At 54.6% G+C, this 25,225-nt stretch overlaps 1 protein-coding gene across 4 annotated transcripts; it reads right to left on the minus strand.

Moving 5' to 3' along the window:
• Positions 1–527: 527 nt before the first annotated feature.
• Positions 528–24,762, minus strand: PICK1 (protein interacting with PRKCA 1). Of its 4 annotated transcripts, none has more exons than XM_064283551.1 (13): positions 24,416–24,555; positions 24,182–24,279; positions 22,326–22,437; positions 12,311–12,439; positions 10,253–10,319; positions 8,897–8,986; positions 6,659–6,712; positions 6,101–6,163; positions 4,844–4,977; positions 4,405–4,497; positions 3,535–3,585; positions 2,783–2,927; positions 531–2,365 (listed from the first exon to the last, which is right to left on the minus strand). In XM_064283551.1, the coding sequence occupies exons 2-13, from the start codon at positions 24,220–24,222 to the stop codon at positions 2,094–2,096; spliced, it is 1,251 nt and encodes a 416-aa protein (XP_064139621.1). In that variant the 5' UTR covers positions 24,223–24,279; positions 24,416–24,555; the 3' UTR covers positions 531–2,093. The 4 variants fall into 4 exon arrangements, with proteins under 4 accessions (XP_064139624.1, XP_064139623.1, XP_064139621.1 ...); XM_064283550.1 differs by lacking the exon at positions 24,416–24,555 and adding an exon at positions 24,567–24,761 and having other exon boundaries at positions 532–2,365; XM_064283554.1 differs by lacking the exons at positions 8,897–8,986; positions 24,416–24,555 and adding an exon at positions 24,567–24,762 and having other exon boundaries at positions 528–2,365.
• Between the last annotated feature and the right edge of the window lie 463 nt (positions 24,763–25,225).

A 25,225-nucleotide genomic window follows, 5' to 3' on the forward strand; every position in this document is an offset into this window, starting at 1 on the left:
CTGTCTCTAGGGGACAAATCCCCAGTGTGTTGGGAGGGGGTGCTGGGACCTTAGCTGTGGATGCTGCTCCCGTGGACACTGCCGTGTCTCTGTGGGCAGCCTGGTCACCCGCTGGCCCTGGCACCTGCTCTTCCTTGTCAGGGAGTTGCAGGACTGTCTCCACTCTTACATTTTGCTTTTCTGGACCCCCAAGTGCAGGGATTTTCATGTGCAGTTCTGCTCCCTTTATGTATTCTCATCCCACAAAGGTGACAAGCCTTTCTGTCTTCTCCCAAATGTCATATGTGGGGAGCAGGCCCCAATGGAGGAAGACGCCTTGCTCCCGCTGACATTCCGCTCCTTCCAGCACGGCTCTGCGGCAGAGCCCGCCCACCGGTGACACCCTCTCCCACCACTCTGGCAGGTGGATCACATCTGCCATCCAGGCCCCAGAGGTGTGGGTGCCCTTGTCAGAGGCCTGACAGGCTCACACTGGATCTGGTTTCCCCGGAGCCACATTTTAGTTAACACTCACAGTGCTTCCTCGGTGGCAGCCACTGCTCTAAGCAAGCCCTTTACAAATGGGAACTCATTTAATCCTGACAGCTCATTGAGGGAGGTACAGTATCTACACTTCGTAGCTAGTGAAACTGAGGCACAGGGCAGTTAGGAACTAGCATATGGTCTGGTCCAAGCTGTGTCCCAACTCTTTCAGAGAAGCAGTATGGTCTGATGGTTTGGAGGGGACCCCTGTAGACTACTGGTGACAGCACCCAGCCCCACGCTCCCAATCCTGCCTGTGAACCCCACTTGGTTTCAGCCTGGGACCCGCATGCTCAGAGCGAATAAGCAGAAAACTTGTTTTTTTCAGTTGGGACTCCGCCCACCTCTCACACCTCCCCCTTCTCAGGAAGACAATAGATCACTGTCCAAACAGCGACACTGAGAGTGAGAGGGGCCACCGGCAATAATTACACTGCTGTGGCCTGGAGCTCTCCAGGCAAAGCAGGACGCGTGGCCACCCATTTCTCCCACTTTGCAGACAGGACTGGCATGGTGTCTCAGCTGGGCTTCTCCCCAGGGCCCAGGGCAGAGCAGGTGCAGCTGGAGCAGCTGGGACACCCTTAGCACTTTCCTCCCCTCTAAGACCCCAGGTCCCCTTCCCAGCATCTGGCCTGGCCTCCCCAATAAAGGCCATTTCACAGCCAGCAGCACTGAAGGATCAAAGATGAGGGAGGATATGCACGGGCCCCACAAGGCAGAAAGCTTTGGAGGCAGGCGGAAAAGTCAAGGCCTTTAAACCTATCAGATCTGAGTTCAAATCCCACTTTGTCCCTTGTACCCGGTGTGGCCTGGAGCAAGATACTTCTCTGAGCCTCAGTTTCCCATCTGTAAAAGGGACAATAGTGCTAACCCTGCAGCGCCACTGTGAGGAACAAGTGACGTGGACGAAGTGAACTGTCCGCAGACTGCTTCCACCCTCCTCCCTCGTGTGTGGAGCAGACGCGGAGGGCAGGTTGAGGGCGGTGGGTCTGAGGCCACTGCAAACAGCTGCTCCATCTGGGTTTGTGTTTATTAAATACAGGCCCAGTGCCCCAGCCCTTCCCCAGAAAAGTGACTGCACTGGGGGAAGAGAATAAATAAAGGCCACCGAGGTGTGTGTGGCCTGGGACAGGAGTAGCCTCGGCAAGGCGAGGGCACACAAGAGACGCTGGCCCCAACCTCAGCGACCCACCTCCATCCTCCCACTCCTGGCAGGCTCTAGGGGGCCAGCAAAAGGTGACCATGAGGACTGATCCTGAACTTTATGCCACCTCCAATCCCTCTTCCTTCTGCCCTCTCCCTCCTAAGGTAGGTCCAGAGACCAGGCTCTCCATCGGGCTGGGAGGTAGGGAAAGAAGGCTGGAGGAGCCAGTGTCCAGGTCCCAGACCATGCCCCGGCCTTCCCTGGCAGGGCAGCAGGCTCGCTGTGCTAGGACAGAGGAGCAGGGAGGCAGGCGCCCCAAGGCAGCAGGCCTTTATGCGCCACCCTGTGGTCCAGCGGCCCCGTCCCGCTCCCCTGCTGTCTTCCTCCCATTCACCCTACCCCCCAGATCCACACCCCATGGGGGCACTCAGGAGCCACACCAGCTTCCATCCTTGTCCAGGGGCCCAGCAGCCCCTCGCGCATCCTGGGACGGTTCCCTGGCTGCCGTGTCCTCATTGTTGTCCTCTTCATCCTCTCCATCGGTGAAGTCCTCCTGACTGAGGCCGTAGGCCAGCGTGGTGTGTGCCAGGTCCACCTCGATGGGGAAGACGTCGGCATCCCGCAGCACAGCGTAGCAGTCATTGTAGTACTTGGACATGGTGGACACAAAGCGCTGCAGCTGGAACACGATGTCCTGGACTGGGGCGGGAGGCAGGGCAGGGCACCGTGGCTGTGGCTGCTAGCCACCCACCAGGCCTGCCCGAGTCCCCCTCCCTTAACCCTGGGACGGGGTGGAGGCAAGGGCTGCCCAGCCAGACATGGCAGCCAGCATGGGAGAACCCAGGTCCCCAGCCCCCAAGCCAGGGGACCAAGGAGCCCTACAGTGTGTGTGGACTATGGGCTTCATCTCACAGAGCCCAAGGGGTAGGGACCCGTCCCTCACCTTTCACTCCCAGCTCTGCCAGGGCCCAGGACGTCGGGTAAGTGGCTTTATCCCTCAGGGCCTCAGTTTCCCCATCTCTGAAGTGGGGAGCCCACCCCGCCATATCAAGGATGGTGTAAGAACCGACTGAGGTAGCAGGGCCAGCCCGCCCGGTGCCCAGGCCAGCTGCTCACCATGCTTCTGATCCAGCAGCTCCATCTTCTCCAGCACGTCCTTGCGCATCTGGGAGAAGCGGGCGCGGGCCTCCTGGCGGCAGCGCAGGATCAGACGGTACTCGTAGTTGCCTGTGCTCACTCGGTACAGGGGCTCCCCTAAGGCCTGGAGGGTAGGGGGGAACACATCAGTGACCCCAGGTAGGGAAGGGAGGTCCTGCTCAGGGACAGATGGGGGCAGGGACCAGGCAGGCTGCAGAGCCACCCCACCAGCTCATACCCTCCACCATGCTGGACCTCTCAAAGATACCCCTGGCTCCTGGGTTCTGAGAGGCCAGCAACTATTAGAGGTACCTAGCAATACCTTTGCAGGAAGGAAAAAGAAAACACCAAACAACCCAAACCCCTGCCACCTTAAATCAACGAACATTTAGTCATAAGGTGCAGCCTAATACCAAAAATATTAAAAATAAAGGAAAAGCACCTCTGAGGAGTGAGGAAATTCAGAGTTTTCCCTGAAAGAGCCTCCCAAGGTCTGGGGGTGGTGGGGGAGCACCCAAGGCCAGCAGGGCTGGCACGAAGCCTGGGGATGGAGGCCCTGAGTCTCCAGGGACAAGGGTCCAGCCAAGCCCCCAGCCTCTCCCTGGCTGGCCTGACCCACCTGGGGTCCCTGGCAGGCTCAGGACACTCTGGGGGCTCTGCAAGACAGGGGGCGGGAGGGGCGTGCCTTTCCCTACCAGGGCCACGCCCCCCACAGCCTGCGTGACACTCACCACACAGCTGTATTCCTCGTCGTCCATCTCCTTCACCTTCAGGCAGTAGGACTGTAGCAGGCGAGGCCAGGCTGTCAGAGTGGCTGCGGCCTCCTAGACGCCCACCCTGACAGCCCCAAACTGTACCCCAGGCCACCCCAGAATGCTGGGCCCACCAAGGGGAGTAAACAGGCCAGGCCTCCTGGACCTGCAGATACCCAGATGGAACAGGCTAAGATGAGTCGGGGAGGGGTGGGTGGAGCACCTCACTCACACTGGCCCTGCTCTGGGGACCCTGGGAGGGAGCAGCAGCAGGCAGGGGGGCAATCATCCGGGAGGGTAGGCAGGGGCCTGAGGCCTGAGCGTTTGCCAAACTCAAGTCCCAAGAGATGCTCTGAAGAAAAGAGCTCCAGGGTCAGAGGCGTTTGGGAAGACCTTGAAGACGCACGCTGCGCACAGGCCTATCAAAGGCTCTGAGAAGGCCTGCAGCAAAGGAGCCTTGGCTTGTTTAGTGGAGCATTTTTTCTCAACTCCTTTGACCACATCTACCCATAAACATCCCTCGGCACTCAATTTTCCACCACTCACCTATTCTAAGCCTGTTGTTCAAGGTGATAGGAAAAATCTCAAGGGTCAGAGAGGTCCAAATGAAAGCACCTACCCACCCTGGCGCTCAGCCTCCTGGAGGCTCCTCAGAGTATCGGGGCAGGGCCTACACTGCAGCCTGAGTCCCTGGGCACCTTCCAAGTCTTAGTCCCACATCCTTGGATGAGACAGAGCCTTGCCCATCTTGTTGGCCAGGTGCCGCCAACCAGGCAGGCTAAATCCCCCAGGGTGAGCTCAGACCCGCAGGCCAGACCCCATCCTCCCAGAGGCCCACAGACCACTCACCAGGTATTCAAACTTCACGTCCAGGTACTTCTTGATGGTTAGGCGAGTGTCCGGGATGGCTTTGTTGAGGTACGTGTTCAGGTCTGTCAACATCTGGGAGGGGGTGTGTGGATACTAAGCCCCCATGGCCGGGCTGGGCCAGGGTGACAAAGGATGACTCTGTTGTGTCATCCCTCCCAGGGGACTCAGACTGTCAGAGCCGAACGGCACTACAGATAGCCTTGACCATTTCAATACCAGGCCATGGGTGAACTGTGACTCAGGGGTGAAGCCAGGCCAGCAGCCAGCCTGGAGCTTACACCGAGGCCCAAAGAGGCGGGTGGCTTGCCCAGATCAGCCGTGGTCAGTGGGTGACTGACTCCAACACAGACTCCTGTAGGCCACGCTGTCCCCTCTCCACTCTCACACGCTGGACCTACACATGCTCAACGTCACCTACCGGCTTGATGGTTTTCAACAGCCGGATGCCAAACTTCTCAATGCTGCGGTGGGCGTCGGCAAACTTCACAAAAGCCTCACTGGCGGCTGGCTGGGGCTCCCGTACCCCGATCACAGAGAACACGTCCCCAAAGGCTGTGCGACAAGTCTTCCTTGAAGACCACCCCTACTGGACACCCTAATAGAGATGCCAGGGGCTTACAGGGGAGAGGAGGGAGCAGCAGGGCTGGGGGCCTGGCAGGCTAGAGGCCAAGGTCTGCGTGGGGTCCACACCCCAAGGGAACAGGGTTGACACCCCGAGGGAGCAGGTCTACACCCATAAGGTAGCTGGGGCTATGACCCTGAGGGAGCTGGGTTTACACCCCAAAGAAGCTGGATCTACAACCCATGCAAGTTAGGCCTACACCCCAAGGGGCAGGGTCGATGCCCCGAGGTAGCTGGGTCTACACCCCAGAGTGGGATGGCCTTCACTCCCCAGAGTGACCAAACCACGGAGAAGGCTAGGTCAAGGTTGGAGGAGGCAGCCTTGTCTGAGGACAGAGCACTGGTCTGAGAACCTGGACATGAGTTCTACCACCAGCCCCGCCCCTTAGGGGCTGTGTAATCATCTCTTCTGTTTGGCAAGTGGGGTGGATAGTGCCTGTCCTGCCCAGGTAAGGCCTTGTGGGGAGTGAGATCACAGACAGGGACGTGCCTCACACACTACCAATGGCAGTGCACATAGACAGGATGGGCCAGATGTGCAGCTGGGCCCCAAGAAGACCATCTGGACTAGATGCTCCTCATGGTTCCTGTTTGTCACTATGTCCCCTGCATCTAGAACAGTGCCCAGGGCATGCTGTGGGATGGAGGGGGTTGGGTGGATGACTGTACCACAGAGCCAGCTCCCATGTGGTGCACCCCCAGGGGCACCACCTGCGCTGGTTGTGGCCTATGGGAATCAACTCCGTACCTGGATGTGGGCCAGGCTTGTGTGAGCCCCAGGGGCCCAGCTCAGGGCTAAGCCCACAATAGGCCCTCCCTGAAGGACTGGGTGTGAACGACTGGCACGGAGGAGCAAGAACACAGAGGCCAGGGACCCCCATGTAAGACAGGGGCCCAAAGCAGCCGCAGTCAGCCACACATGGGCATGAAAAGACCTGAGAGGAGCCGGACCACGCTCTCACTGGACAGGGTGTGCTGGGCCCAGAGGCGCGAGGGTCGTCTGGGCTCACCCAGCAGGTCTGAGGGAGATGGAGCAGGGAAGGGGACGCCTTACCCCGATGTGTCTGCGACAGCTCATAGAAGGCCCGCAGGAGGTTCTTGGTGTGTTCCGTCATCCCTGCAGAGAAACCCAGCTGTGGGGGCCGCAGGCACCACCCCCAGCTCCCCAACCCCTCACCTGAGGCCCTCACCGGCTCTGGGTTCCCTGACTTGTCCCATGATCCCACCAGGGTCTATGGCTGAAGGCTCAGCGGCAGCCCTGGCCCCACCTAAGTAGCCCTAATGGAGAGGGCGCCAGGACGGCGAAGCCACGGCAGGTGATCAAGGCAGCACAGACTTTGTCTATGGAGGGGAGGGGAGTCCTGGGGACTCGTCACGTTTGTATATACTATTACTTGAATTTTCATCGGTATGTAGTACTTCCAAAATCAGAAAAAGGGTATACCTTAAAGAATTTCTAACAGCCATGGTCCTAAAACGTTGCAGGCTGGCATTCCTGCTCCCCACTGCCACCATCTTTACACCAGGGCTCCCCAGGACCAGGACACTTCCTGGACCAGGACACCTGCCCCTTGCCCCCCAGGGCTGCCAGCTGTAGGCGCCATCCTCCCACCTTTGTACAGCTCAGCCGTCCGCTCCAGCTCCTCCAGCCTCTTGACGAGCCCATCTGTGGGGACACAGAGAGAAGTGGTCAGTTGAATTCAGCAAGCCATGGGGGAGAAAAGGCGGCCCAGGGGGCCAGGGCCAAGTGTGGGCGGGGAAAGGTGGCCCCCCATGAGACTGGGTCCCAGGGAGGGGGTGATGGCAACTCAGGGTCAGCGGTTTCAGAGGTATTTTGTAAACAGCCCAGCACACCCAAACAAGAGGCAAGCGGGAGACACACAGGGCTGCCTCAGGGCCCCGAGATGAGGCCCCACCCAGCAGGCTGAGGCAAACCGAGGGGGCAGATGACTGTCAATGAATCAGGTACTTGCAAAGATCGTGAGTGAAAAACCCCAAGACCAAAACTCATGGGTCTCCCTGAGACCAGCAGAACGAAGCCCTTTGCCTGGCAGTCAAGGCTCCCCCCATTTCTAACACAAACCTGGCCAACAGCCAAGGAGGAGGCAGTCAGACAGAAATAGAAAGGATAAGCCAGAGGAGACGTCGCTAACGCAGCCACATACAGTCCCTACCGCAGAAGCTACCGTGAGTGAAGCCTCAGGAGAAGGGACGGTACAATTTGGGAAGGAGAAAGAGAAATTCAGGGCTTCGAGGAAGCACTCACACTGGAGGGAGGCCTTGATGACCGCATTTGCGTTGCAGGTGTTTACTGAACAGCTACTGTGCGACGGAGCCCATGGTAGGCCCGGAGAATGAGGGGGCGGGCTAATAAGACAAGCCAGGCCCAGGACCCTCGCGCTGCCCCTGCACTCTGTAGGGGGCCTCTGTCTTGTTGAGGGCGAGGTGCCACCCACCTCCCCACAGGAGCACCGGAGCAGGTGAGGGGCACGTCAGTGGCTTCCTCACCAGATGACTCGTCTTAGTCCTCAACAGCAGTCGGCGGGGCAGGGACCACCCTCCGACTCCCGTTCACAGAGAAGGCCAAGGAGCAGAGAATAACACAACCTGCCCGAAGCCACAAAGCTAGGCACTGTCAGCACAAGTGCTCTCTGTGACATAGTCCCTTGTGCTGACCTCGCTGGGGATTTCCGACCAGGAGAGAAGGGGAGTAAGGAGGCTGAGTCTGGGTCTGGGCTCTGGGCAGGGGAGGTGGCTTGGGTGACAGGGCTCTGGGGGAGAAAGGCTTGGGCTCTGACGGAATCAAGGGGGCACCTTGGGGTCTTCAGGAGGCTTCGGCCACCCCAGCTGGCCTCAAGGCCCCGGCTCACCCGCGCCCAGGCGCCGGGCCAGCCTGCAAGGCCAGAGCCACGTAAGCGCTGTGCTGTTGTTTTTAGCTGGGTCATGGGACATCATGACAGCTTCAATTTTAGAAATCCTATTTAAGGCTGGGGAAATTGCAAGGTTTGGGGGAAAAATACAACAACCAGTTCTAATTTCATCTCTACGCATGGTAACTACAGTACCAGGGATTTATAGGCCCTCAGAGGCTGAAAATAGCAGCCACCACTTTTGTACCATTTGGAACACGCTCAGGCCCCACCCCTACGTCCCCAGCCAGTAAAGTGCTGGTGTGTGTGCCCAGCTGAGCCGACACTTCACATAGGTATTTATATCGAGGCCCCCCACGCACAGCAAGACTGCTATTTATAAATTAGGCTGGCGATGGTGGGAGCAGGACTGTGTTTTACTGGCCACCCAGGGTGACATGTGAGTGTGTGTGTGCATGCGTGTGTGCACATGTGAGTATATAGTTTTTCCCCTGCAGCAAGGTGGGCAGCCACTTAGGGAGCCCTGGGCAGAGCTGCTGGTACGAGAACAGCAGCGCCACCTCCTGGAGAAAGACAGGATTGTAGCGGCGGGCCCAGGAGCAGTGTGGGTGCTGGGGTGAGGGGTTGGATGGGCACACAGAGATGGTGGGGCTGTGGCCTGGTAAGGTGAGAGCAGCTGAGGGCACTGGGGTAGAAAGCCCGGTCTCGCAGCCTGGCCCCGGCTCTGCCTTCACTGGCTCAGGGGGCTGGAAGAAGGCCCCCCCGACTCCTCATCTGTTTTCCTCATTTGTGACCTGGGCATATTAATTTCCAGGGGGCACAGCTGACAGCTAGGGATACTCTCTGGGGCGCTAAGAGATGGTGACTACTGGCCCCACAGGCAGAGGCCAAGGCCAAGCCCGGGGAGCCACTTGGGCTTGGTGGGTAGCCACGGTGCTTGAGTGGCCAGGGCCCAGCCTAAGCGGGATGAGGGGACTCACCATTGCACAGGATGGCCCGGCTCAGGCCCAGGGCATCTGCAGTCCCCGAACTCATGTTCTCCACCAGCCGGTGCTTTACCTTCTTCAGCACTGGGGCCAGGAGAGAAGGAGCCACAGGGTCAACTCTGCAGCTGGGCCCCGGCTCATCAGGATACACTGGGAGCAACCACTGGGGCAGAAGAGGCTGAAGTGGAGCTTAGTACTTGGGTGAGCCATGATGCAATGGGGTACCCCCAAGAGGGCGGTACTGGGCCCCCTGCCCCTCTCATTATCTGCCTCATAGAAGTGGGTGAGGACAAAAGGAGGTAAAAACATCAAGGGCTTCACCAGGTCTGGTATGCGTGTCTGCTCCCGGCTATCACAGATGCCCAGAGCAGCCCGGGCTCAGCACAGCCAACAGCTCCCTGGGAGTCTCTTCCCCTTCACTCTCCATGTTCTAGCCTGGGGCGCCCAAGTACGAGGGGAGCGGGGGGAATGGTCAGTCTCTGGCTGGTCAAAGTAATGGGCACAGCGACAAGTGACTCGGACCCAGACTCAGCTTTGGCATGGGACCAGCAGAGTCCCTGGAAGAGCACAGGGCTGGGACCAGAGGGCTTGGGAGGAAGAATCTCCAGGACAGACTCAATGTGCTCTTACAAACCAGGAGGCAGCTCTGACTCTAGGGTGTTGGCAAGGCCACTGGGCTCCAGAGGCAAGAGTCTGGGGGGCGTGTCTCATCTGGGGGCGCAGGACCCTTGGGGCCTCTGCCCTTATCTGTAAGGCCAGGTGGCTGGCTCAGAGGCCTGTGAAACTACTGCCCAGCCCAAATCTTCAAATTTTTCCACAACCTGGGCCCGGCGCCTCCAGCAGAAGGCATCCTGCCCCTGCCCCACGCAGAGGGTGTGCTAGAGGCAGAGGACTGGCCTGTGACCCCTGCCCAGGCCCAAGCTCCAGATCAGCCCCTCAGCCCTCCTGGGAGCCACCGGGCAGAAGAGGCCAAGGAGGGATGCTGGTGGGTCGGAGGTGTTCAGCCGGGGTCAGGCCACCCTCCCTTTCTAAAGTGCACGGACCCGGGCCTGGAGAGGCCAAGGGGCTAGCCAACAAAGGACAACCCTAGAAAGCAAGTTTCCAGAGGAAGGAACCCGGCGGGGGGTGGAGGGGGGGTGGCAGTGAAGCACACACTGTGAGAAATGAGGGGCAGCTCCCTGGAAACCATTGGAGGGACAGCACCCCAGTCCTCCCGGGCCTTTCAGATCTTCTTGGTCAGAAAAAGTCAAAGAACTCAGCCCCGTAACTATCAATGCTTGTTACAAAGCGGCAGAGCAGAGGCCGGGCTTTCCTCTGGGCTGGGGGCTGGCGGGGCGCGGGCCCGCTTACCGATGTCCAGGGACATGCCCTGCTTGGGGTCCGCCTGCAGCTTGTTGTAGTGGATGGTCACCTCCCCCTGGAAGAGGACAGAGTTGTGACGGAATCTCCTCGACCCCGAGCCCCACAACGGTGGGACCTGTTGGCCCCAGAATCTGTGGGTCATGACAGAATCCTGGGTTCTGGTAAGGGGCCAGAGCAATGATGCATTCGGCCCCAGCAGGCGGAGGGCTGTGACAGGGCCCTGCATGTAACCCATCTGCTCCCAGGTCCCTCCCTTCTCCACTCTACATGCCGGGTGCAGGGGAACCAGCAGGAATGAGGGTGGATGGGGGTCCCAGGCCTCATGAAGCACACGGTCTAATGGTCTCTGATGGCCTGTGCTCCAGCCAGCCTGGGCGCTCCTGCCCTCCCCAGACCACACTGCAAGCCTCTGCTGCGCCATTCCCCTACAACAGCCTCTTCCCTGCTCTAAATCCTTTGCGACTCTCTCCACTCATTCAACAGGCATTTCTGAGGATCTTCTCTGTGCCTGGTGCTGCGGTGCGAAGGAGAAGGGGCAGGGCAGCCCCAGCCGCGGGCTTAAGCCCGGCAGGGAGGCCAAGTTCCTCCCAGAGACTGTACAGAAGAGGGCTTTGAGGGGAGTGCCACCTGCCCTGAGAAGCCTTCCCCGGCCACGTGTGGCCACCATGGTCACTCTCTCGCCTGCAATCCTAGGCCCTTGATCTTGGGACTGAATCCATTCAAATATAAAACAGGACTTAATTAAGTTAGCCCTGAAGGGAAACCAAAACTACCTGACGCAGGCTCTGTCCCGGAGAAAGCTCTGAGTTGGAAGTGGGATGCCAAACGCTTCCCCAGACTGCAATACAGAGTGTACTGGGGGGGCACCCGGAGAGCAGCTGAGGGGTAAAGCAGAGCACTGCAGTGGGGGTCTGGCCTGGACTCTGAATCACCTCCTCCCTCAGGACACCAATCCCCAGGGACGCTGAGCCCTGGCGGAGCTGGGAACTCCCTTTGTCAATAGTGTCATGGCTGTGGACAAACACGGGGAGTTCTTGTCCTCGTGAGCAACAGGGGGCCATGATGTAAGGAGGGACAGTGGGAGACAGGCCTGGGAGGACAGGGAGGGGGCCGATGAGCAGAGATAGGGGGATGGTGAGGAGGCAGAGCTAGAGGAAGGGGGCCCACAGAACCCCTGCTGAGAATCTGCATTTCTAACAAGTTCCCAGGCAATGCTAATACTGCTGGTTAGGGACCAGCTCTGAGAACCATTAGCAGAGCACTGGTGAGAGTGGGGTGGATGGATGGGACCAAGGAACTAAAGCACTCAGCCAAGTTCAATTTATAAGCAGTGAATCCCAGCTTGATTCTCAGACTTTTAAATCATCCTGTGGCTTTGTACCTCCTTCACGCTGGTTCTTTCACAGTATTGGTTTCCCAGGAACCAGTAGCTGCAAAATCTCTAGGAAACGGCAAGAGGGCTGCATGCCTGCTTCTGGGAGTGGGTGCTAGGGTGCTGCCTGCCAGTCTGGGAGGGCTCTAGGGAGAGAGGTCCTGGCCTGGAGCAGTGGGGTGGGGCAGGTGGGCGAGCAGGTGGCAGGGCTGCAGAAGAGAAGGCCAGCAGCGTAACTGGGAGCTGCCCCGGAGCCCAGAGGGGTCCCTGATCTGAAAGTTCCTACAGGGAAGGGAAGCGGGGGGTCCTCTTTCCCTCTCACCCACTTCCAGGCTCAGCATGGCCTGGCCAACATTGACTGAATGTCTACTGACGCAGGTGGGTTCACCTTGGCCTTCTAGCTTCAGCTCCAGCCCTGACTGAGGACAAGATGGCTGGCCCTGAGGCAAGGTTCAAGTCTGTCAGCTCCCCTGGGAGCCTGAGGAGGACAGAGGCCTGGGGGTCTTGTTGCCCACTCTCTTGCCAGGGCCCAGGACGAGTCCTGGAGCACAATCGTATTTACTGACTGGACAAGGGATAAACTGAGCAAGGCTAGCGTGTGGCCTGGACCCTGATGTGTTGATGCGGGGAGCAGTGCGAGGGCTGGACCCCCTCCCAGGCCTGCGGGGCCTTACCTTCACCTCCTGAATCATCTTCGCCACCTCCACCTTAGTTTTTCCTTTGATCGACCTGCCATTGACACCAGTGATCTCATCTCCAGCTGCCACAGTGCCGTCCAAGGCTGCCGGGGTGTTGTCAAACACCTTGGGGAGCATCAGGAAGGTGAGGATGGGGTGAGAAAGGAGAACTGAGGGGAAACTAGTGCAGGCAGATATGTCATTCCCTCCACCCCAACCAGTACCTGGCTCTGCCCTGATCTCTCCTCCAGTCTCTAAGTGGTGCTCAAGAAGGGCAGGGGCCAAGAGCTCCTAAACAGACATCCTTAGGGGGAGGGGAAGGAGGCAGAACCTAAACACAAATTGATGAGACCTGCCTTCTCTAATACCAAATACACCAAACCTTGCACACCCAGTGACTGTTTGTTCCACCAAGGTCATTTCTTTGATAGATTTTTCCAACCAAGCTGACTCAGAGGCTCAGAGAATCTCTGGTCAATTCCTCCATCTCACCTTAGGTCCCAAAGAGCAGCCCAGGGCTGCCCTGAGCATGCCCACATGCGTGCCAGTCCTTTTCCCCTGGGGACTCCTTCAGTGGGTCAGCACTCATTGCCTGTGAGATTGGGTATGTTTGACGAGGGTCAACCACATGAGTCGTGCTTATGATAAGGGGAGTAGAACTGACGCCGCTGAATTGTGGTGTTGACGAAGAATATTGAATATACCATGGACTGCCAGAAGAACGAACAAATATTGTATTGGAAGAAGTACAGCCAGAATGCTCATTAGAAGCAAGGACTTTGTCTCACATACTTTGGACACGTTATCAGCAGGGATCCATCTCTGGAGAAGGACATTATGCTTGGTAAGGTAGAGGTTCAGCAAAAAAGAGGAAGACTCTTGATGAGATGGATTGACAGAGTGGCTGCAACAATGGGCTCAAGTATAACAATGTTTGTGAGGATGGTGCAGGATCAGGCAGGGTTTTATTCTGCTGTACATAGGGTCACTATGAGTTAGAATCGACTCGACGGCCGTGAACAACAACAAAAGGCTGCGTAAGTGTATACAGAGATAGGCACAGAATATTAAAAAAATATATGTAGAAAAAAAGACCACTGGGAGAGAGACCAAGATTATTTGCAGTGGTTATCTGGCATTGCCTGCCCTCTATCTTATTTTTAGTTTCTAAACTTTCCAAAGTATGTAGACAGAACAGTTTATAATAAAGGAGAAAATATAATAAATAAGCATTCTTTCTGTTACAGTCCAAAATCACACTAAAAAAATAAATAAATAAAGGTTTAAAAAAAAAAGTACAGGAGAGGAGATCACCACAGGAGAGGAGACCACCACAGTAGAGGAGACCATTACAGGAGAGGAGACCACCACAGCAGAAGAGACCATTACAGGAGAGGAGACCACCACAGCAGAGGAGACCACCACAGCAGAGGAGACCACCACAGCAGAGGAGACCATTACAGGAGAGGAGACCACCACAGTAGAGGATACTACCACAGTAAAGGAGCCCACCACAGCAGAGGAGACCATTACAGGAGAGGAGACCACCACAGCAGAGGAGACCATTACAGGAGAGGAGATCACCACAGCAGAGGAGACCACCACAGCAGAGGAGACCACCACAGCAGAGGAGACCATTACAGGAGAGGAGACCACCACAGCAGAGGAGACCATTACAGGAGAGGAGACCACCACAGCAGAGGAGACCACCACAGCAGAGGAGACCATTACAGGAGAGGAGGCCACCACAGCAGAGGATACTACCACAGTAAAGGAGCCCACCACAGCAGAGGAGACCATTACAGGAGAGGAGGCCACCACAGCAGAGGAGACCACCACAGTAAAGGAGCCCACCACAGCAGAGGAGACCATTACAGGAGAGGAGACCACCACAGCAGAGGAGACCATTACAGGAGAGGAGACCACCACAGGAGAGGAGACCACCACAGCAGAGGAGACCACCACCGCAGAGGAGACCACCACCGCAGAGGAGACCACCACCGCAGAGGAGACCACCACCGCAGAGGAGACCATTACAGGAGAGGAGACCACGACAGCAGAGGAGACCACCACAGCAGAGGAGACCATTACAGGAGAGGAGACCACCACCGCAGAGGAGACCACCACCGCAGAGGAGACCATTACAGGAGAGGAGACCACCCTAGCAGAGGAGACCACCACAGTAAAGGAGCCCACCACAGCAGAGGAGACCATTACAGGAGAGGAGACCACCACAGCAGAGGAGACCATTACAGGAGAGGAGACCACCACAGGAGAGGAGACCACCACCGCAGAGGAGACCACCACAGCAGAGGAGACCACCACAGCAGAGGAGACCACCACAGCAGAGGAGACCACCACAGCAGAGGAGACCACCACAGGAGAGGAGACCACCACAGCAGAGGAGACCACCACAGCAGAGGAGACCACCACAGGAGAGGAGACCACCACCGCAGAGGAGACCACCACCGCAGAGGAGACCATTACAGGAGAGGAGACCACGACGGCAGAGGAGACCACCACAGCAGAGGAGGCCATTACAGGAGAGGAGACCACCACCGCAGAGGAGACCACCACCGCAGAGGAGACCACCACCCCAGAGGAGACCACCACCCCAGAGGAGACCATTACAGGAGAGGAGACCACCACAGCAGAGGAGACCATTACAGGAGAGGAGACCACCACAGGAGAGGAGATCACCACCGCAGAGGAGACTACCACAGCAGAGGAGACCATTACAGGAGAGGAGACCACCACCGCAGAGAAGACCACCACAGCAGAGGAGATCACCACAGCAGAGGAGACCACCACAGCAGAGGAGACCATTACAGGAGAGGAGACCACCACCGCAGAGGAGACCACCACAGCAGAGGAGATCACCACCGCAGAGGAGACCACCACAGCAGAGGAGACCACCACAGCAGAGGAGACCACCACAGCAGAGGAGACCATTACAGGAGAGGAGACCACCACCACAGAGAAGACCACCACAGCAGAGGAGATCACCACAGCAGAGGAGACCACCACAGCAGAGGAGACCATTACAGGAGAGGAGACCACCACCGCAGAGGAGACCACCACCCCAGAGGAGACCACCACAGCAGAGGAGACCATTACAGGAGAGGAGACCACCACCGCAGAGGAGACCATTACAGGAGAGGAGACCACCACAGGAGAGGAGACCACCACAGCAGAGGAGACCACCACAGCAGAGGAGACCACCACAGCAGAGGAGACCATTACAGGAGAGGAGACCACCACAGGAGAGGAGACCACCACAGCAGAGGAGACCACCACCGCAGAGGAGACCACCACAGCAGAGGAGACCATTACAGGAGAGGAGACCACCACCGCAGAGAAGACCACCACAGCAGAGGAGATCACCACAGCAGAGGAGACCACCACAGCAGAGGAGACCATTACAGGAGAGGAGACCACCACCGCAGAGGAGACCACCACAGCAGAGGAGATCACCACAGCAGAGGAGACCACCACAGCAGAGGAGACCATTACAGGAGAGGAGACCACCACCGCAGAGGAGACCACCACCGCAGAGGAGACCACCACCCCAGAGGAGACCACCACAGCAGAGGAGACCATTACAGGAGAGGAGACCACCACAGCAGAGGAGACCATTACAGGAGAGGAGACCACCACAGGAGAGGAGACCACCACCGCAGAGGAGACCACCACAGCAGAGGAGACCATTACAGGAGAGGAGACCACCACCGCAGAGAAGACCACCACAGCAGAGGAGATCACCACAGCAGAGGAGACCACCACAGCAGAGGAGACCATTACAGGAGAGGAGACCACCACCGCAGAGGAGACCACCACCGCAGAGGAGACCACCACCCCAGAGGAGACCACCACAGCAGAGGAGACCATTACAGGAGAGGAGACCACCACAGCAGAGGAGACCATTACAGGAGAGGAGACCACCACAGGAGAGGAGACCACCACCGCAGAGGAGACCACCACAGCAGAGGAGACCACCACAGCAGAGGAGACCATTACAGGAGAGGAGACCACCACCGCAGAGAAGACCACCACAGCAGAGGAGATCACCACAGCAGAGGAGACCATTACAGGAGAGGAGACCACCACAAGAGAGGAGACCACCACCGCAGAGGAGACCACCACAGCAGAGGAGACCATTACAGGAGAGGAGACCACCACCGCAGAGAAGACCACCACAGCAGAGGAGATCACCACAGCAGAGGAGACCACCACAGCAGAGGAGATCACCACAGCAGAGGAGACCACCACAGCAGAGGAGACCATTACAGGAGAGGAGACCACCACCGCAGAGAAGACCACCACAGCAGAGGAGATCACCACAGCAGAGGAGACCATTACAGGAGAGGAGACCACCACCGCAGAGGAGACCACCACCGCAGAGGAGACCATTACAGGAGAGGAGACCACCACAGCAGAGGAGATCACCACAGCAGAGGAGACCATTACAGGAGAGGAGACCACCACCGCAGAGGAGACCACCACCGCAGAGGAGACCATTACAGGAGAGGAGACCACCACCGCAGAGGAGACCACCACCACAGAGGAGACCACCACCCCAGAGGAGACCACCACAGCAGAGGAGACCATTACAGGAGAGGAGACCACCACAGCAGAGGAGATCACCACAGCAGAGGAGATCACCACAGCAGAGGAGACCATTACAGGAGAGGAGACCACCACCGCAGAGGAGACCACCACCGCAGAGGAGACCATTACAGGAGAGGAGACCACCACAGCAGAGGAGATCACCACAGCAGAGGAGACCACCACAAGCGAGAGATGTCTGAATGACTTTGGAAGACAGGGCAGTGGTGGCAGAAGAGTCAGCAGCATGAAGGACGCGGGACTCCAAGAGCCTGCGGGAGGGGCTCACCGAGAAGAGCCAATCTTTGCTGGAAATTGCCAGAAGGTCAGGAAGTGGCCCTCTGGAAACAGCCACAGGTGGATGGGAATCAAGGTGTAGAAACCGGAGGGATGCACTCAGCTCCCCCACACCCCAGCAGAGCCCGGCACCTCCACTACCCCTTCTGGTTCGGGCAGGGGAAGAGGTGGGAGATTTATCCTCTAGGGAAGCTCTCAACGATGGGGCCTGGGGACAGAGGCAGCAGGGGTAAGGCACTGGATGGAAGAAATTGGGGGCCAGAGGATGTTTACGCACTGAAGGGTGCGTCCCAAAGCCTCCCAAAGCCCAGCAGCCCCCAGAATGCTGGCACCAGGCTCACTGCCTTCCTGAGGACACCGAGCCACCACAGGAAAGGCTTTGAGACTCAGACACCTGGAAAGTCCCCAACATAGCTGGTCTGCTGCCCGACCACCCCCACAGGAAAAGCCACCAGTTAACAAGGCCTACCTACACACAGAACTTCAAACCCTATTTAGGGTTTCACTCTTAAATATCGAGACAGACGAGGTTTATGGGGCATCTGAGGGAAGCTTCCCACAGGAAAGACGCCCAAACATGTAAACAAACAAAAAAAGGACCACAGGAAACTAAACCTCGCAGTTAACATTTTCAAAGTGATTAGAGAAATAAGAACAGGATGATGTCAAAAGGATCAATCAGGAAATAAGAAAGCTCTTGGAAATGCAAAATATAAATTAAAAATTCCAAAGAAGCTATGGAAACCAAGCAGAGGAAAGTGAAAAAGAGATGGACAATGGGGGAGGGAGGAGGGAGAAGGTCAATCCAGGAAGCCTAACAAATAACCAAGAGGCGTTTCACAAAGAGAGAAGAGAAAACATGTAGGGCAGAGAGTCATCAAAGAGAAGCTTTCACGGAAGAAAGACAAGATGCCTATCACTAAAAGTGCCTCTGAAGACCCAGCACAACAACCAAATAAAGGCCCATGCCAAGAGTCACCATCATGACACTTCAGAATACCAGCGATAAAAAGAAGTACCTCAAAGTCCTGAGTGCAGTCCTGGTGGTGAATGGTTAAGAGCTCGGCTGCTAACCAAAAGGTCGACAGTTTGAATCCACCAGCTACTCCTTGGAAACACTATGGGGCAGTTCTACTCTGGCCTGCAGGGTAGCTATGCGTAGGAATCCACTCAACGGCGATGGGTTGGGTTTTTTTTGGTTTTGTTTACCCGAAGGCCTTGGTCACCAGACTGTCTAACAATGTGACTTGTAACAGGGGCCACATGGTATTTACTCTACCTCAGGAGGGGCTGGGGACTAAATGTCAGCCATGTGGTATCAGTTCTACCTCCAGAGGTGTTGGAGATCAAATGTAGCAGCTCTACTGCCAGAGGACCCGGAGACTAAAGATCAGTTGTGCAGGCAGCCAACCGTGGGGCCCCGATAAAACTCTGGACACCAAGGCTTGAGTGAGCTTCCCTGGTTGGCAATACTCCATGAGCACTCTCACACATTGTTGCTGGGAGGCATTAACACTGTCCATGACTCTACAGGGACAGGACAACTGGAAACTCCGTGTCTGGAACCCGCCTAGACTCTGCCTCATGTGTCTCTTCCCTTGGCTGATTTTAATCTGTATCCTTTCCCTGTAATAAACCGTAACCGTGAGTACAAAAGCCTTCAGTGAGTTCTGTGAATCCTTCGAGCAAATGATCAAATCTAAGGGTGCTCCTGGACACCTCGAACATGCAATTGGTATTAGAAGCGAAGGCAGTCTTGTAAACTATGCTCCCTCTAACACTGCACCATCAAAATTTAAGTGAAAGTTATTTTCAAACTTGATTTTCATTCTAGAATTTGACCAGCTGAATGTGAAAGAGAATATGGGAATAACAACAACAACAACAAAAGACAGAATAATGGTATTTTCAGAGATAAAAGGTCTCAAAAAACTTACTTCTCATGTGCCCTTTCTCAGAAAGCTAAAGGAGGGTGTGCTCCACCAAGATGAGGAAGTAAACCAAGAAAGGGGGATTCCAGAGATGAGCGATTCCAACAGAGGAGAGAAATGACGGGAATTCTCTGAAAGGATAGTTATGCAGGAAGGGGGAGCAGTCAAGGAAGAAAAACCACAGGGGGAAAGAGATTGACAGAGAAGGGGAAATGTTTGATTGTGGAAAATTTTTTAAAGTACAAGAACAATACGAAAAAAAAAAGAAAATTTTAAAAAAGAGAAAAAGTTGAATTAAGAAAAGAAGCATAATCATAGAAGGTCACTAAGTTTGGTGGAGACCAGTCTGTAAAAGAGTCAGTATATTAATATTCCACTAGCATGAGAGCTCTGGAAGGGCAGGGTCTTCGTCTTCTTCACTGCCCTATCCCTACTGCCTACCACAGAGCCTGGCCCAATGTAGACACTCAGAAAACAGTTCCTGAACGAAATATTTGTTGCATTAATATTGATTTAACCAAAAAAGTACAATAAACTATGTTGGGAAGATGGGGTGAGAAGAAACAGCGATTTTAGAAGACAGCTAAAGTTTCATCCGCTGGACTAAGAAAATGCAACAGGTAACATTCGCAGTCGATAGGTCCAAGTGTAACAGAAGCGCCTTAATGAGAAAAACGGAAGTCCACACTAGAACAAACAGCCAACATGGCAAAAGTGGTGTTGCTGCTGGGACTGGGGGACCCGAAGGGGAACAAGCAGTGGATGGCTATCATTTCACATAAGACTTTTAGTATTCTTGACTTGTTAAAGCAACTCAAATAATACTTCGATAAAAATAAAACCTAGTATTCAAAAATCAATTCTATTCCTTTATAATCACAGCGGCGGGAGAGGCTGAGGATGCTCATGGCAAAGATGCCAGGCTTAGGGGAGGCCTCCCTAATACCTTCTGGGTCACAGGAAGTCAAATCATTCATGAAGTCAGAACCCCAAGCAGAGGCAAGACCAGATTCTAGAAATCTGTCTTCAAAGCCTAGAAGTGATTCCTTAACACCTTTCCAAGACTCACAGAGAGACCACAGTTTTCCCACCTTCTACCATCGGGCAAATCTGCTGCAAAAGACCTCTTTAAAGTGTTGAAAAGCAAAGATGTCACCTTGAAGGCTAAGGTGCGCCTGACACAAGCCATGGTATTTTCAATCGCCACATACGCACGTGAAAGCTCTACGAGGAATAAGGAAGACTGAAGAAGAATTGAGGCCTTTGAACAGTGGCGCTGGAGAGGAATATTGAATATACCGCAAACTGCCAAAAGAGCAAACAAATTTGTTTTGGAAGAAGTACGACCAGAATGCTCCCTAGAAGCAAGATGGTGAGACTACGTCTCACATACTTTGAACATCTTATCAGGAGGGACCAGACCCTGAAGAAAGACATCATGCTTGATAAAGTAGAAGATCAGAGAAAAAGAGGAAGACCCTCAACAAGATGGACTGACACAGTGGCTGCAACAATGGGCTTAAGCATAACAATTGTGAGGATGGCACAGGACCGGGCAGCATTTTGTTCTGTTGTGCATAGTGTTGCTATGAGTTGGAACTGACTTGACCGCACCTAACACCACCACCAATGGCTACCTAGCTGAGAGAGTTAGCACACGGTAGAATCAAGGACAAGCATACAAGCATGTTTGAGGTGGGACGCTTCCTTTCAGGGCTGTAGAAAGATTGCTGACCCCTCTGGGGCCTAAAAAGCCTGTGAGTGGCCATCTAGGATACTCCACTGGTCTCCCCCCTTCGGGGGCAAGGAAGAATGAAGAAAACGAAAGACACAAGAGAAATTTGTCCAAAGGACTAATGGACCACATCTACCATGGCCTCCACCAGACTGAGTCCAGTAAAACTAGATGGTGCCCATGTACCATCACTGACTGCTCTGACAGGGATCACAACAGAGGGTCCCAGACAGAGCTGGAGAAAAATGTACAGCAAAATTCTAACTCAGAAAGAAAGACCAGACTTGCTGGCCTGACAGAGGCTGGAGAAACCCTGACAGTATGGACACCCTTTCAGCTCAGGAATCAGGTCACTCCTGAGGTTCACCCTTCAGCCAAAGACTGAACAGGCCCATGGCACAAAACAAGACTAAAGGTGCACACCAGCCGTGGGGCAGGGACTGGAAGGCAGGTGGGAACAGGAAAGCTTGTAATAGGGAACCCAGGGTTGAGAAGGGAGAACCCCATGTCATGGAACAACGTGTGTACTATTTGATGAGAAACTAGTTTGTTCTATAAACCTTCATCTAAAGTACAATAAAAAATAAATAAAGCATTTAAAAAAAAAAGAAAGAAAGATTGCTGACTCTGACCAGCCATGGGGTCAAGGACGCCTCCCAGCAGGTATATCCCCAACTCCTGAGTCACAGCTGACAATGGCAACATCAGGGCACCCTTCTCTACAAGGAACCACAAAGTTGTCCCTTACCCCTGGCAGAGCATCTGGGAAAATGGACAACGACTATCAAAATAACAGTGCCTACTGTCTAGTGAATGCTTACTAAGTGCCAGGCATTATGCTCCGTCATTTTATTTAACCTCACAACTCAAAGATACATATACGTATTTTACATTCCCATCTTTCAGGTGAGGAAACTGAGGGACAGACAGGCTAACCAACTTGCTAGTAAGCAGAGGAGCTTACATTAGAACTCAGGCCATTCTTATTTCAAGATCTATCCACTACACTTCGCTTGAGTTCGTACCCAAGGCCAAAGGTTTCATAGATTCATTAAAGCCATTTTTATTGCATGTCCACTGCATTAGGTGCTGACCACAGCAAACGAGCAACACAGGGACCCTGTCTTCATACTACAAAGACTCTGGAGAACAGCCAGGTCTAGAACAAGTGGCAAACCAACCCATGATTACAGACAGTGATAAATGCTGACAAAAAAAAAGCACAGATGGCAAAGATAGAGAAAAACAAGGGCAGACCTACTGAGAGGGCAGGCCTCTCTAAGGAGGACACTTTTCATTTATTCACTTGTTCAAGCCCCCTACCTGAAGACTGAGGAGCCAGCTATGTATGCAGGGTGCAGAAATGAACCTGCCTCCATCATACCCAAGCAAGGAGGTACTCACCCTTTCCAGGACCTCGCCCCACCTCCAAAGTGCCCAATACCTGGACGATATAGAGGCAGGGGCAGTACTGGGCCCCTCCTCCAATGCTGATCCCGATGAGGTTCTGGGCATCCTTCTGCAGGGTCACCTTCCCAGGCACGGTAGGGATTCCACTGGAAAAAGAAGAGCAAGGCTGCATCTCCTGGAAGAAGGATGACTGGAAGACACAGGGCAGGGGGTGGGTCCTCCAAAACCCCCGAGAGGCTCCAACTGTTACATAACCTTTGCTCTGCCTCACTTGACCAGAAAGGCAGCATTTTGTTTTGGAAAGTGCACAGCTTTTGGAGTCATGCCGATGTGCAATGAAATCATAGATGTACCATTTATCAGCTATGTGATATGGGTAAGTCACCCTCTCTGCATCTCAGTTTCCTCATCCATAAAATGGGAATAAGACCACCTTATTATCAGAGTTATTGTGAAGAAGTGCATGGAAGATACTTAACCCCAACCCAGCACATAGCAGGCACCCCATAAAAAGTGGTTCCCCTTCCCATTTCTTCATTCTCTGAGATTTTACTCAGACTCTGTCCTTGTCACCTTCCTAGGCACATATGGGACAGTATGGCCACCTCCTCTGGGAAGCCCTCCCCTGTTCAACCACCCACTTCCCATCTGTTCAATTACTCTACATCTCAGTTTTTACTATATATTAGCACTTATTTATGTTTCATGGTAAATATTCTCATTTATTCACCTATTCATTCAAAAACATTTGCTAACGCCCTATGATGTCAAGCACCTTACTAAGTATTGAGCAGTGGCATCACTAGGGTGGTGCAGGAGGTGCAGACCACACTGGGTAACACTGTCAGAGGGGGTGACACCAAAATGACTGTCTATAAAATTGTTATGCAGTGTTTCAGCAGAAATTTATTACGTTTTATAAAAATATCCCTGCAGTTACAACAACAAAAACCTTTTTTCGTAGGCCCAGCTTCCATGTATCGATATACCCATAAGGCTAAAACTCTATGCTAATTCATTTTTTGAACTGTCTAGTGCCCTGCGGTCGGAGCTGTCATTATTACCCAATTACAATGACACTCTGAACCACGTGGTTTTGTCTGCATGCGCTACAAGAACGCGCTGTTGTTTTTGTTGCTACTGGTGTTTTTACAGTCACTGATGTTGTCAAGTTTTCTGGTGTTCTAGCTACAATATTGTGGTAATTACTATTTGTGAACCTATTATCAGTAACTTTTTTTGAGAACGAAGTAGTAATTAAAGGAAAAGAAAGAGTGATATACGGAAATCACAATTTAGGAGTAACATCAGTACAAAAAAACATTGCTAAGGATTCTGTATGGACTGGTATGGGAGAAGGTCCATGGAGGGGTGACATCATGAGTTACCGCACTGGGTGACACCAACCCTAGTGATGCCACTGGGGCTGAGGACACAGAAAGGCATTAATTGGGCCCAGCCCTTGCTCTCATGGAGTATATATTCTAATGCAGAGACAAACCTAAGTTTTAAAACTCTGTCCCACTAATTGTCTAGATTGGGAAGGAAGGTATGGCTATGACGTTCCTATTTATTCTTCAAAACTCAGCTCAAGCCTCCGTAAAGCCTTCCCTGAACACCCCGGCAGAAACACTGCTCCATCCGCACGGCTCTCCTCGAAGCCAGGTCACTCTCCATCAGGGCCCTTTCAGCCCTGAGCTGTAGCTGCCAATGTGTCCACAGACCCCTACAGATGGTGAGCTCCTGGAGGGCAGGGTCTGTTTCTGTTTCAGCACAAGTCCTGACCCACCGCAGGGGAGCAAGGATTTGTGGAACCGAGAAGTCCAGGAATCTGAGGGACCCGCCGCTCCCTCAGAGCACTCCCAGGACTTGGGGGAACAAAATACTCACAGTTTATCCTCCTCGATGTCATAATCCAAGTCTGCAAACATGGTTCCGAGAGTTGGGATGGGCTGGCTAACTGCAAACCTCGGTAGGGGAAAAGGAAACTGGATCCGGGAGAGAAAGGAGGGTAGGGTTTAAGGAACCGAAGTGCCTGCATGCCAAACCCAGCCCCGCAGATCTGGGAGACCTGGGAGAGCCTCACGAAGGAGGGTCCTGGCTGGGGGTGGCGGTGATTCTTACTAGGTACAGAGAGGAGCTCCAGGCCAGGATGAAAGGCTCAAATTCCAAAGCCCGCCCAACGGGTCTCCAGGGCCTTGGGGGCCGCCTCTGTCGCTCACCGAAAGCGTCGGTCCCACAGCCGGGACCCTGCCAGGCTGGCACCTGAACCTACCTGCCGTTCCACCTGTCGGCGGCCGCGACTGTCGCGTCACTTCCGGTGAGACGCGGAAGTCCCGCCTTCCCTCTCCCTGAGGTACTCGCCCCAATCCCTGCAGGCAGCCTTTCCGTCTCTGGCTCCAGGGGCTCCCAGAACCAGGAAAGAGAACAAGTATGGACGGGAGCTCGATGTTGGTTTGAAGAAGCGGAACAGAGAAAAGGTCTGGAGGAGCTGACTGCGCTTAGCCCCGCCCCCTGCCCTGTCGCCGCCGCCATCTTGGTAAGGGCAGGGTTCTTCCCAGGTTCCTCAGCGGAACGCAGGGGACCACGCTGTCCGGACGGTTGCCGTGGCAACGAAAGCATCTCTGGGCGGGGGCTCTCGGACGAAGTTCAGTGCACTACAAACCCTGAGACCCTCCTTTTCACATTTTCAGCACCCGGGCCTAGACCAAGCCTGGTGACTCCTTTACTCGAGTGTCAACTGGAAGGACGCTTTGAAATCTCAGCTCTACTTTCACAGCAGGAAACTGAGTTCCAGAGAGGGGAAGTGATTTTGTCCAGTGCCACCCAAAGGTGAACTTGAGCCTGAGACACCAGCCGCCCAGTCCAGTGTCCTTTAAGAACGAGACACTAAACTGGGAGTCAGGAGACCTGTATTCAGCGGGTCTGCTATTA

The sequence above is a fragment of the Loxodonta africana genome, chromosome 4 (genome assembly GCF_030014295.1).
Source record: "Loxodonta africana isolate mLoxAfr1 chromosome 4, mLoxAfr1.hap2, whole genome shotgun sequence".
Classification (NCBI taxonomy): Eukaryota; Metazoa; Chordata; class Mammalia; order Proboscidea; family Elephantidae; genus Loxodonta; species Loxodonta africana.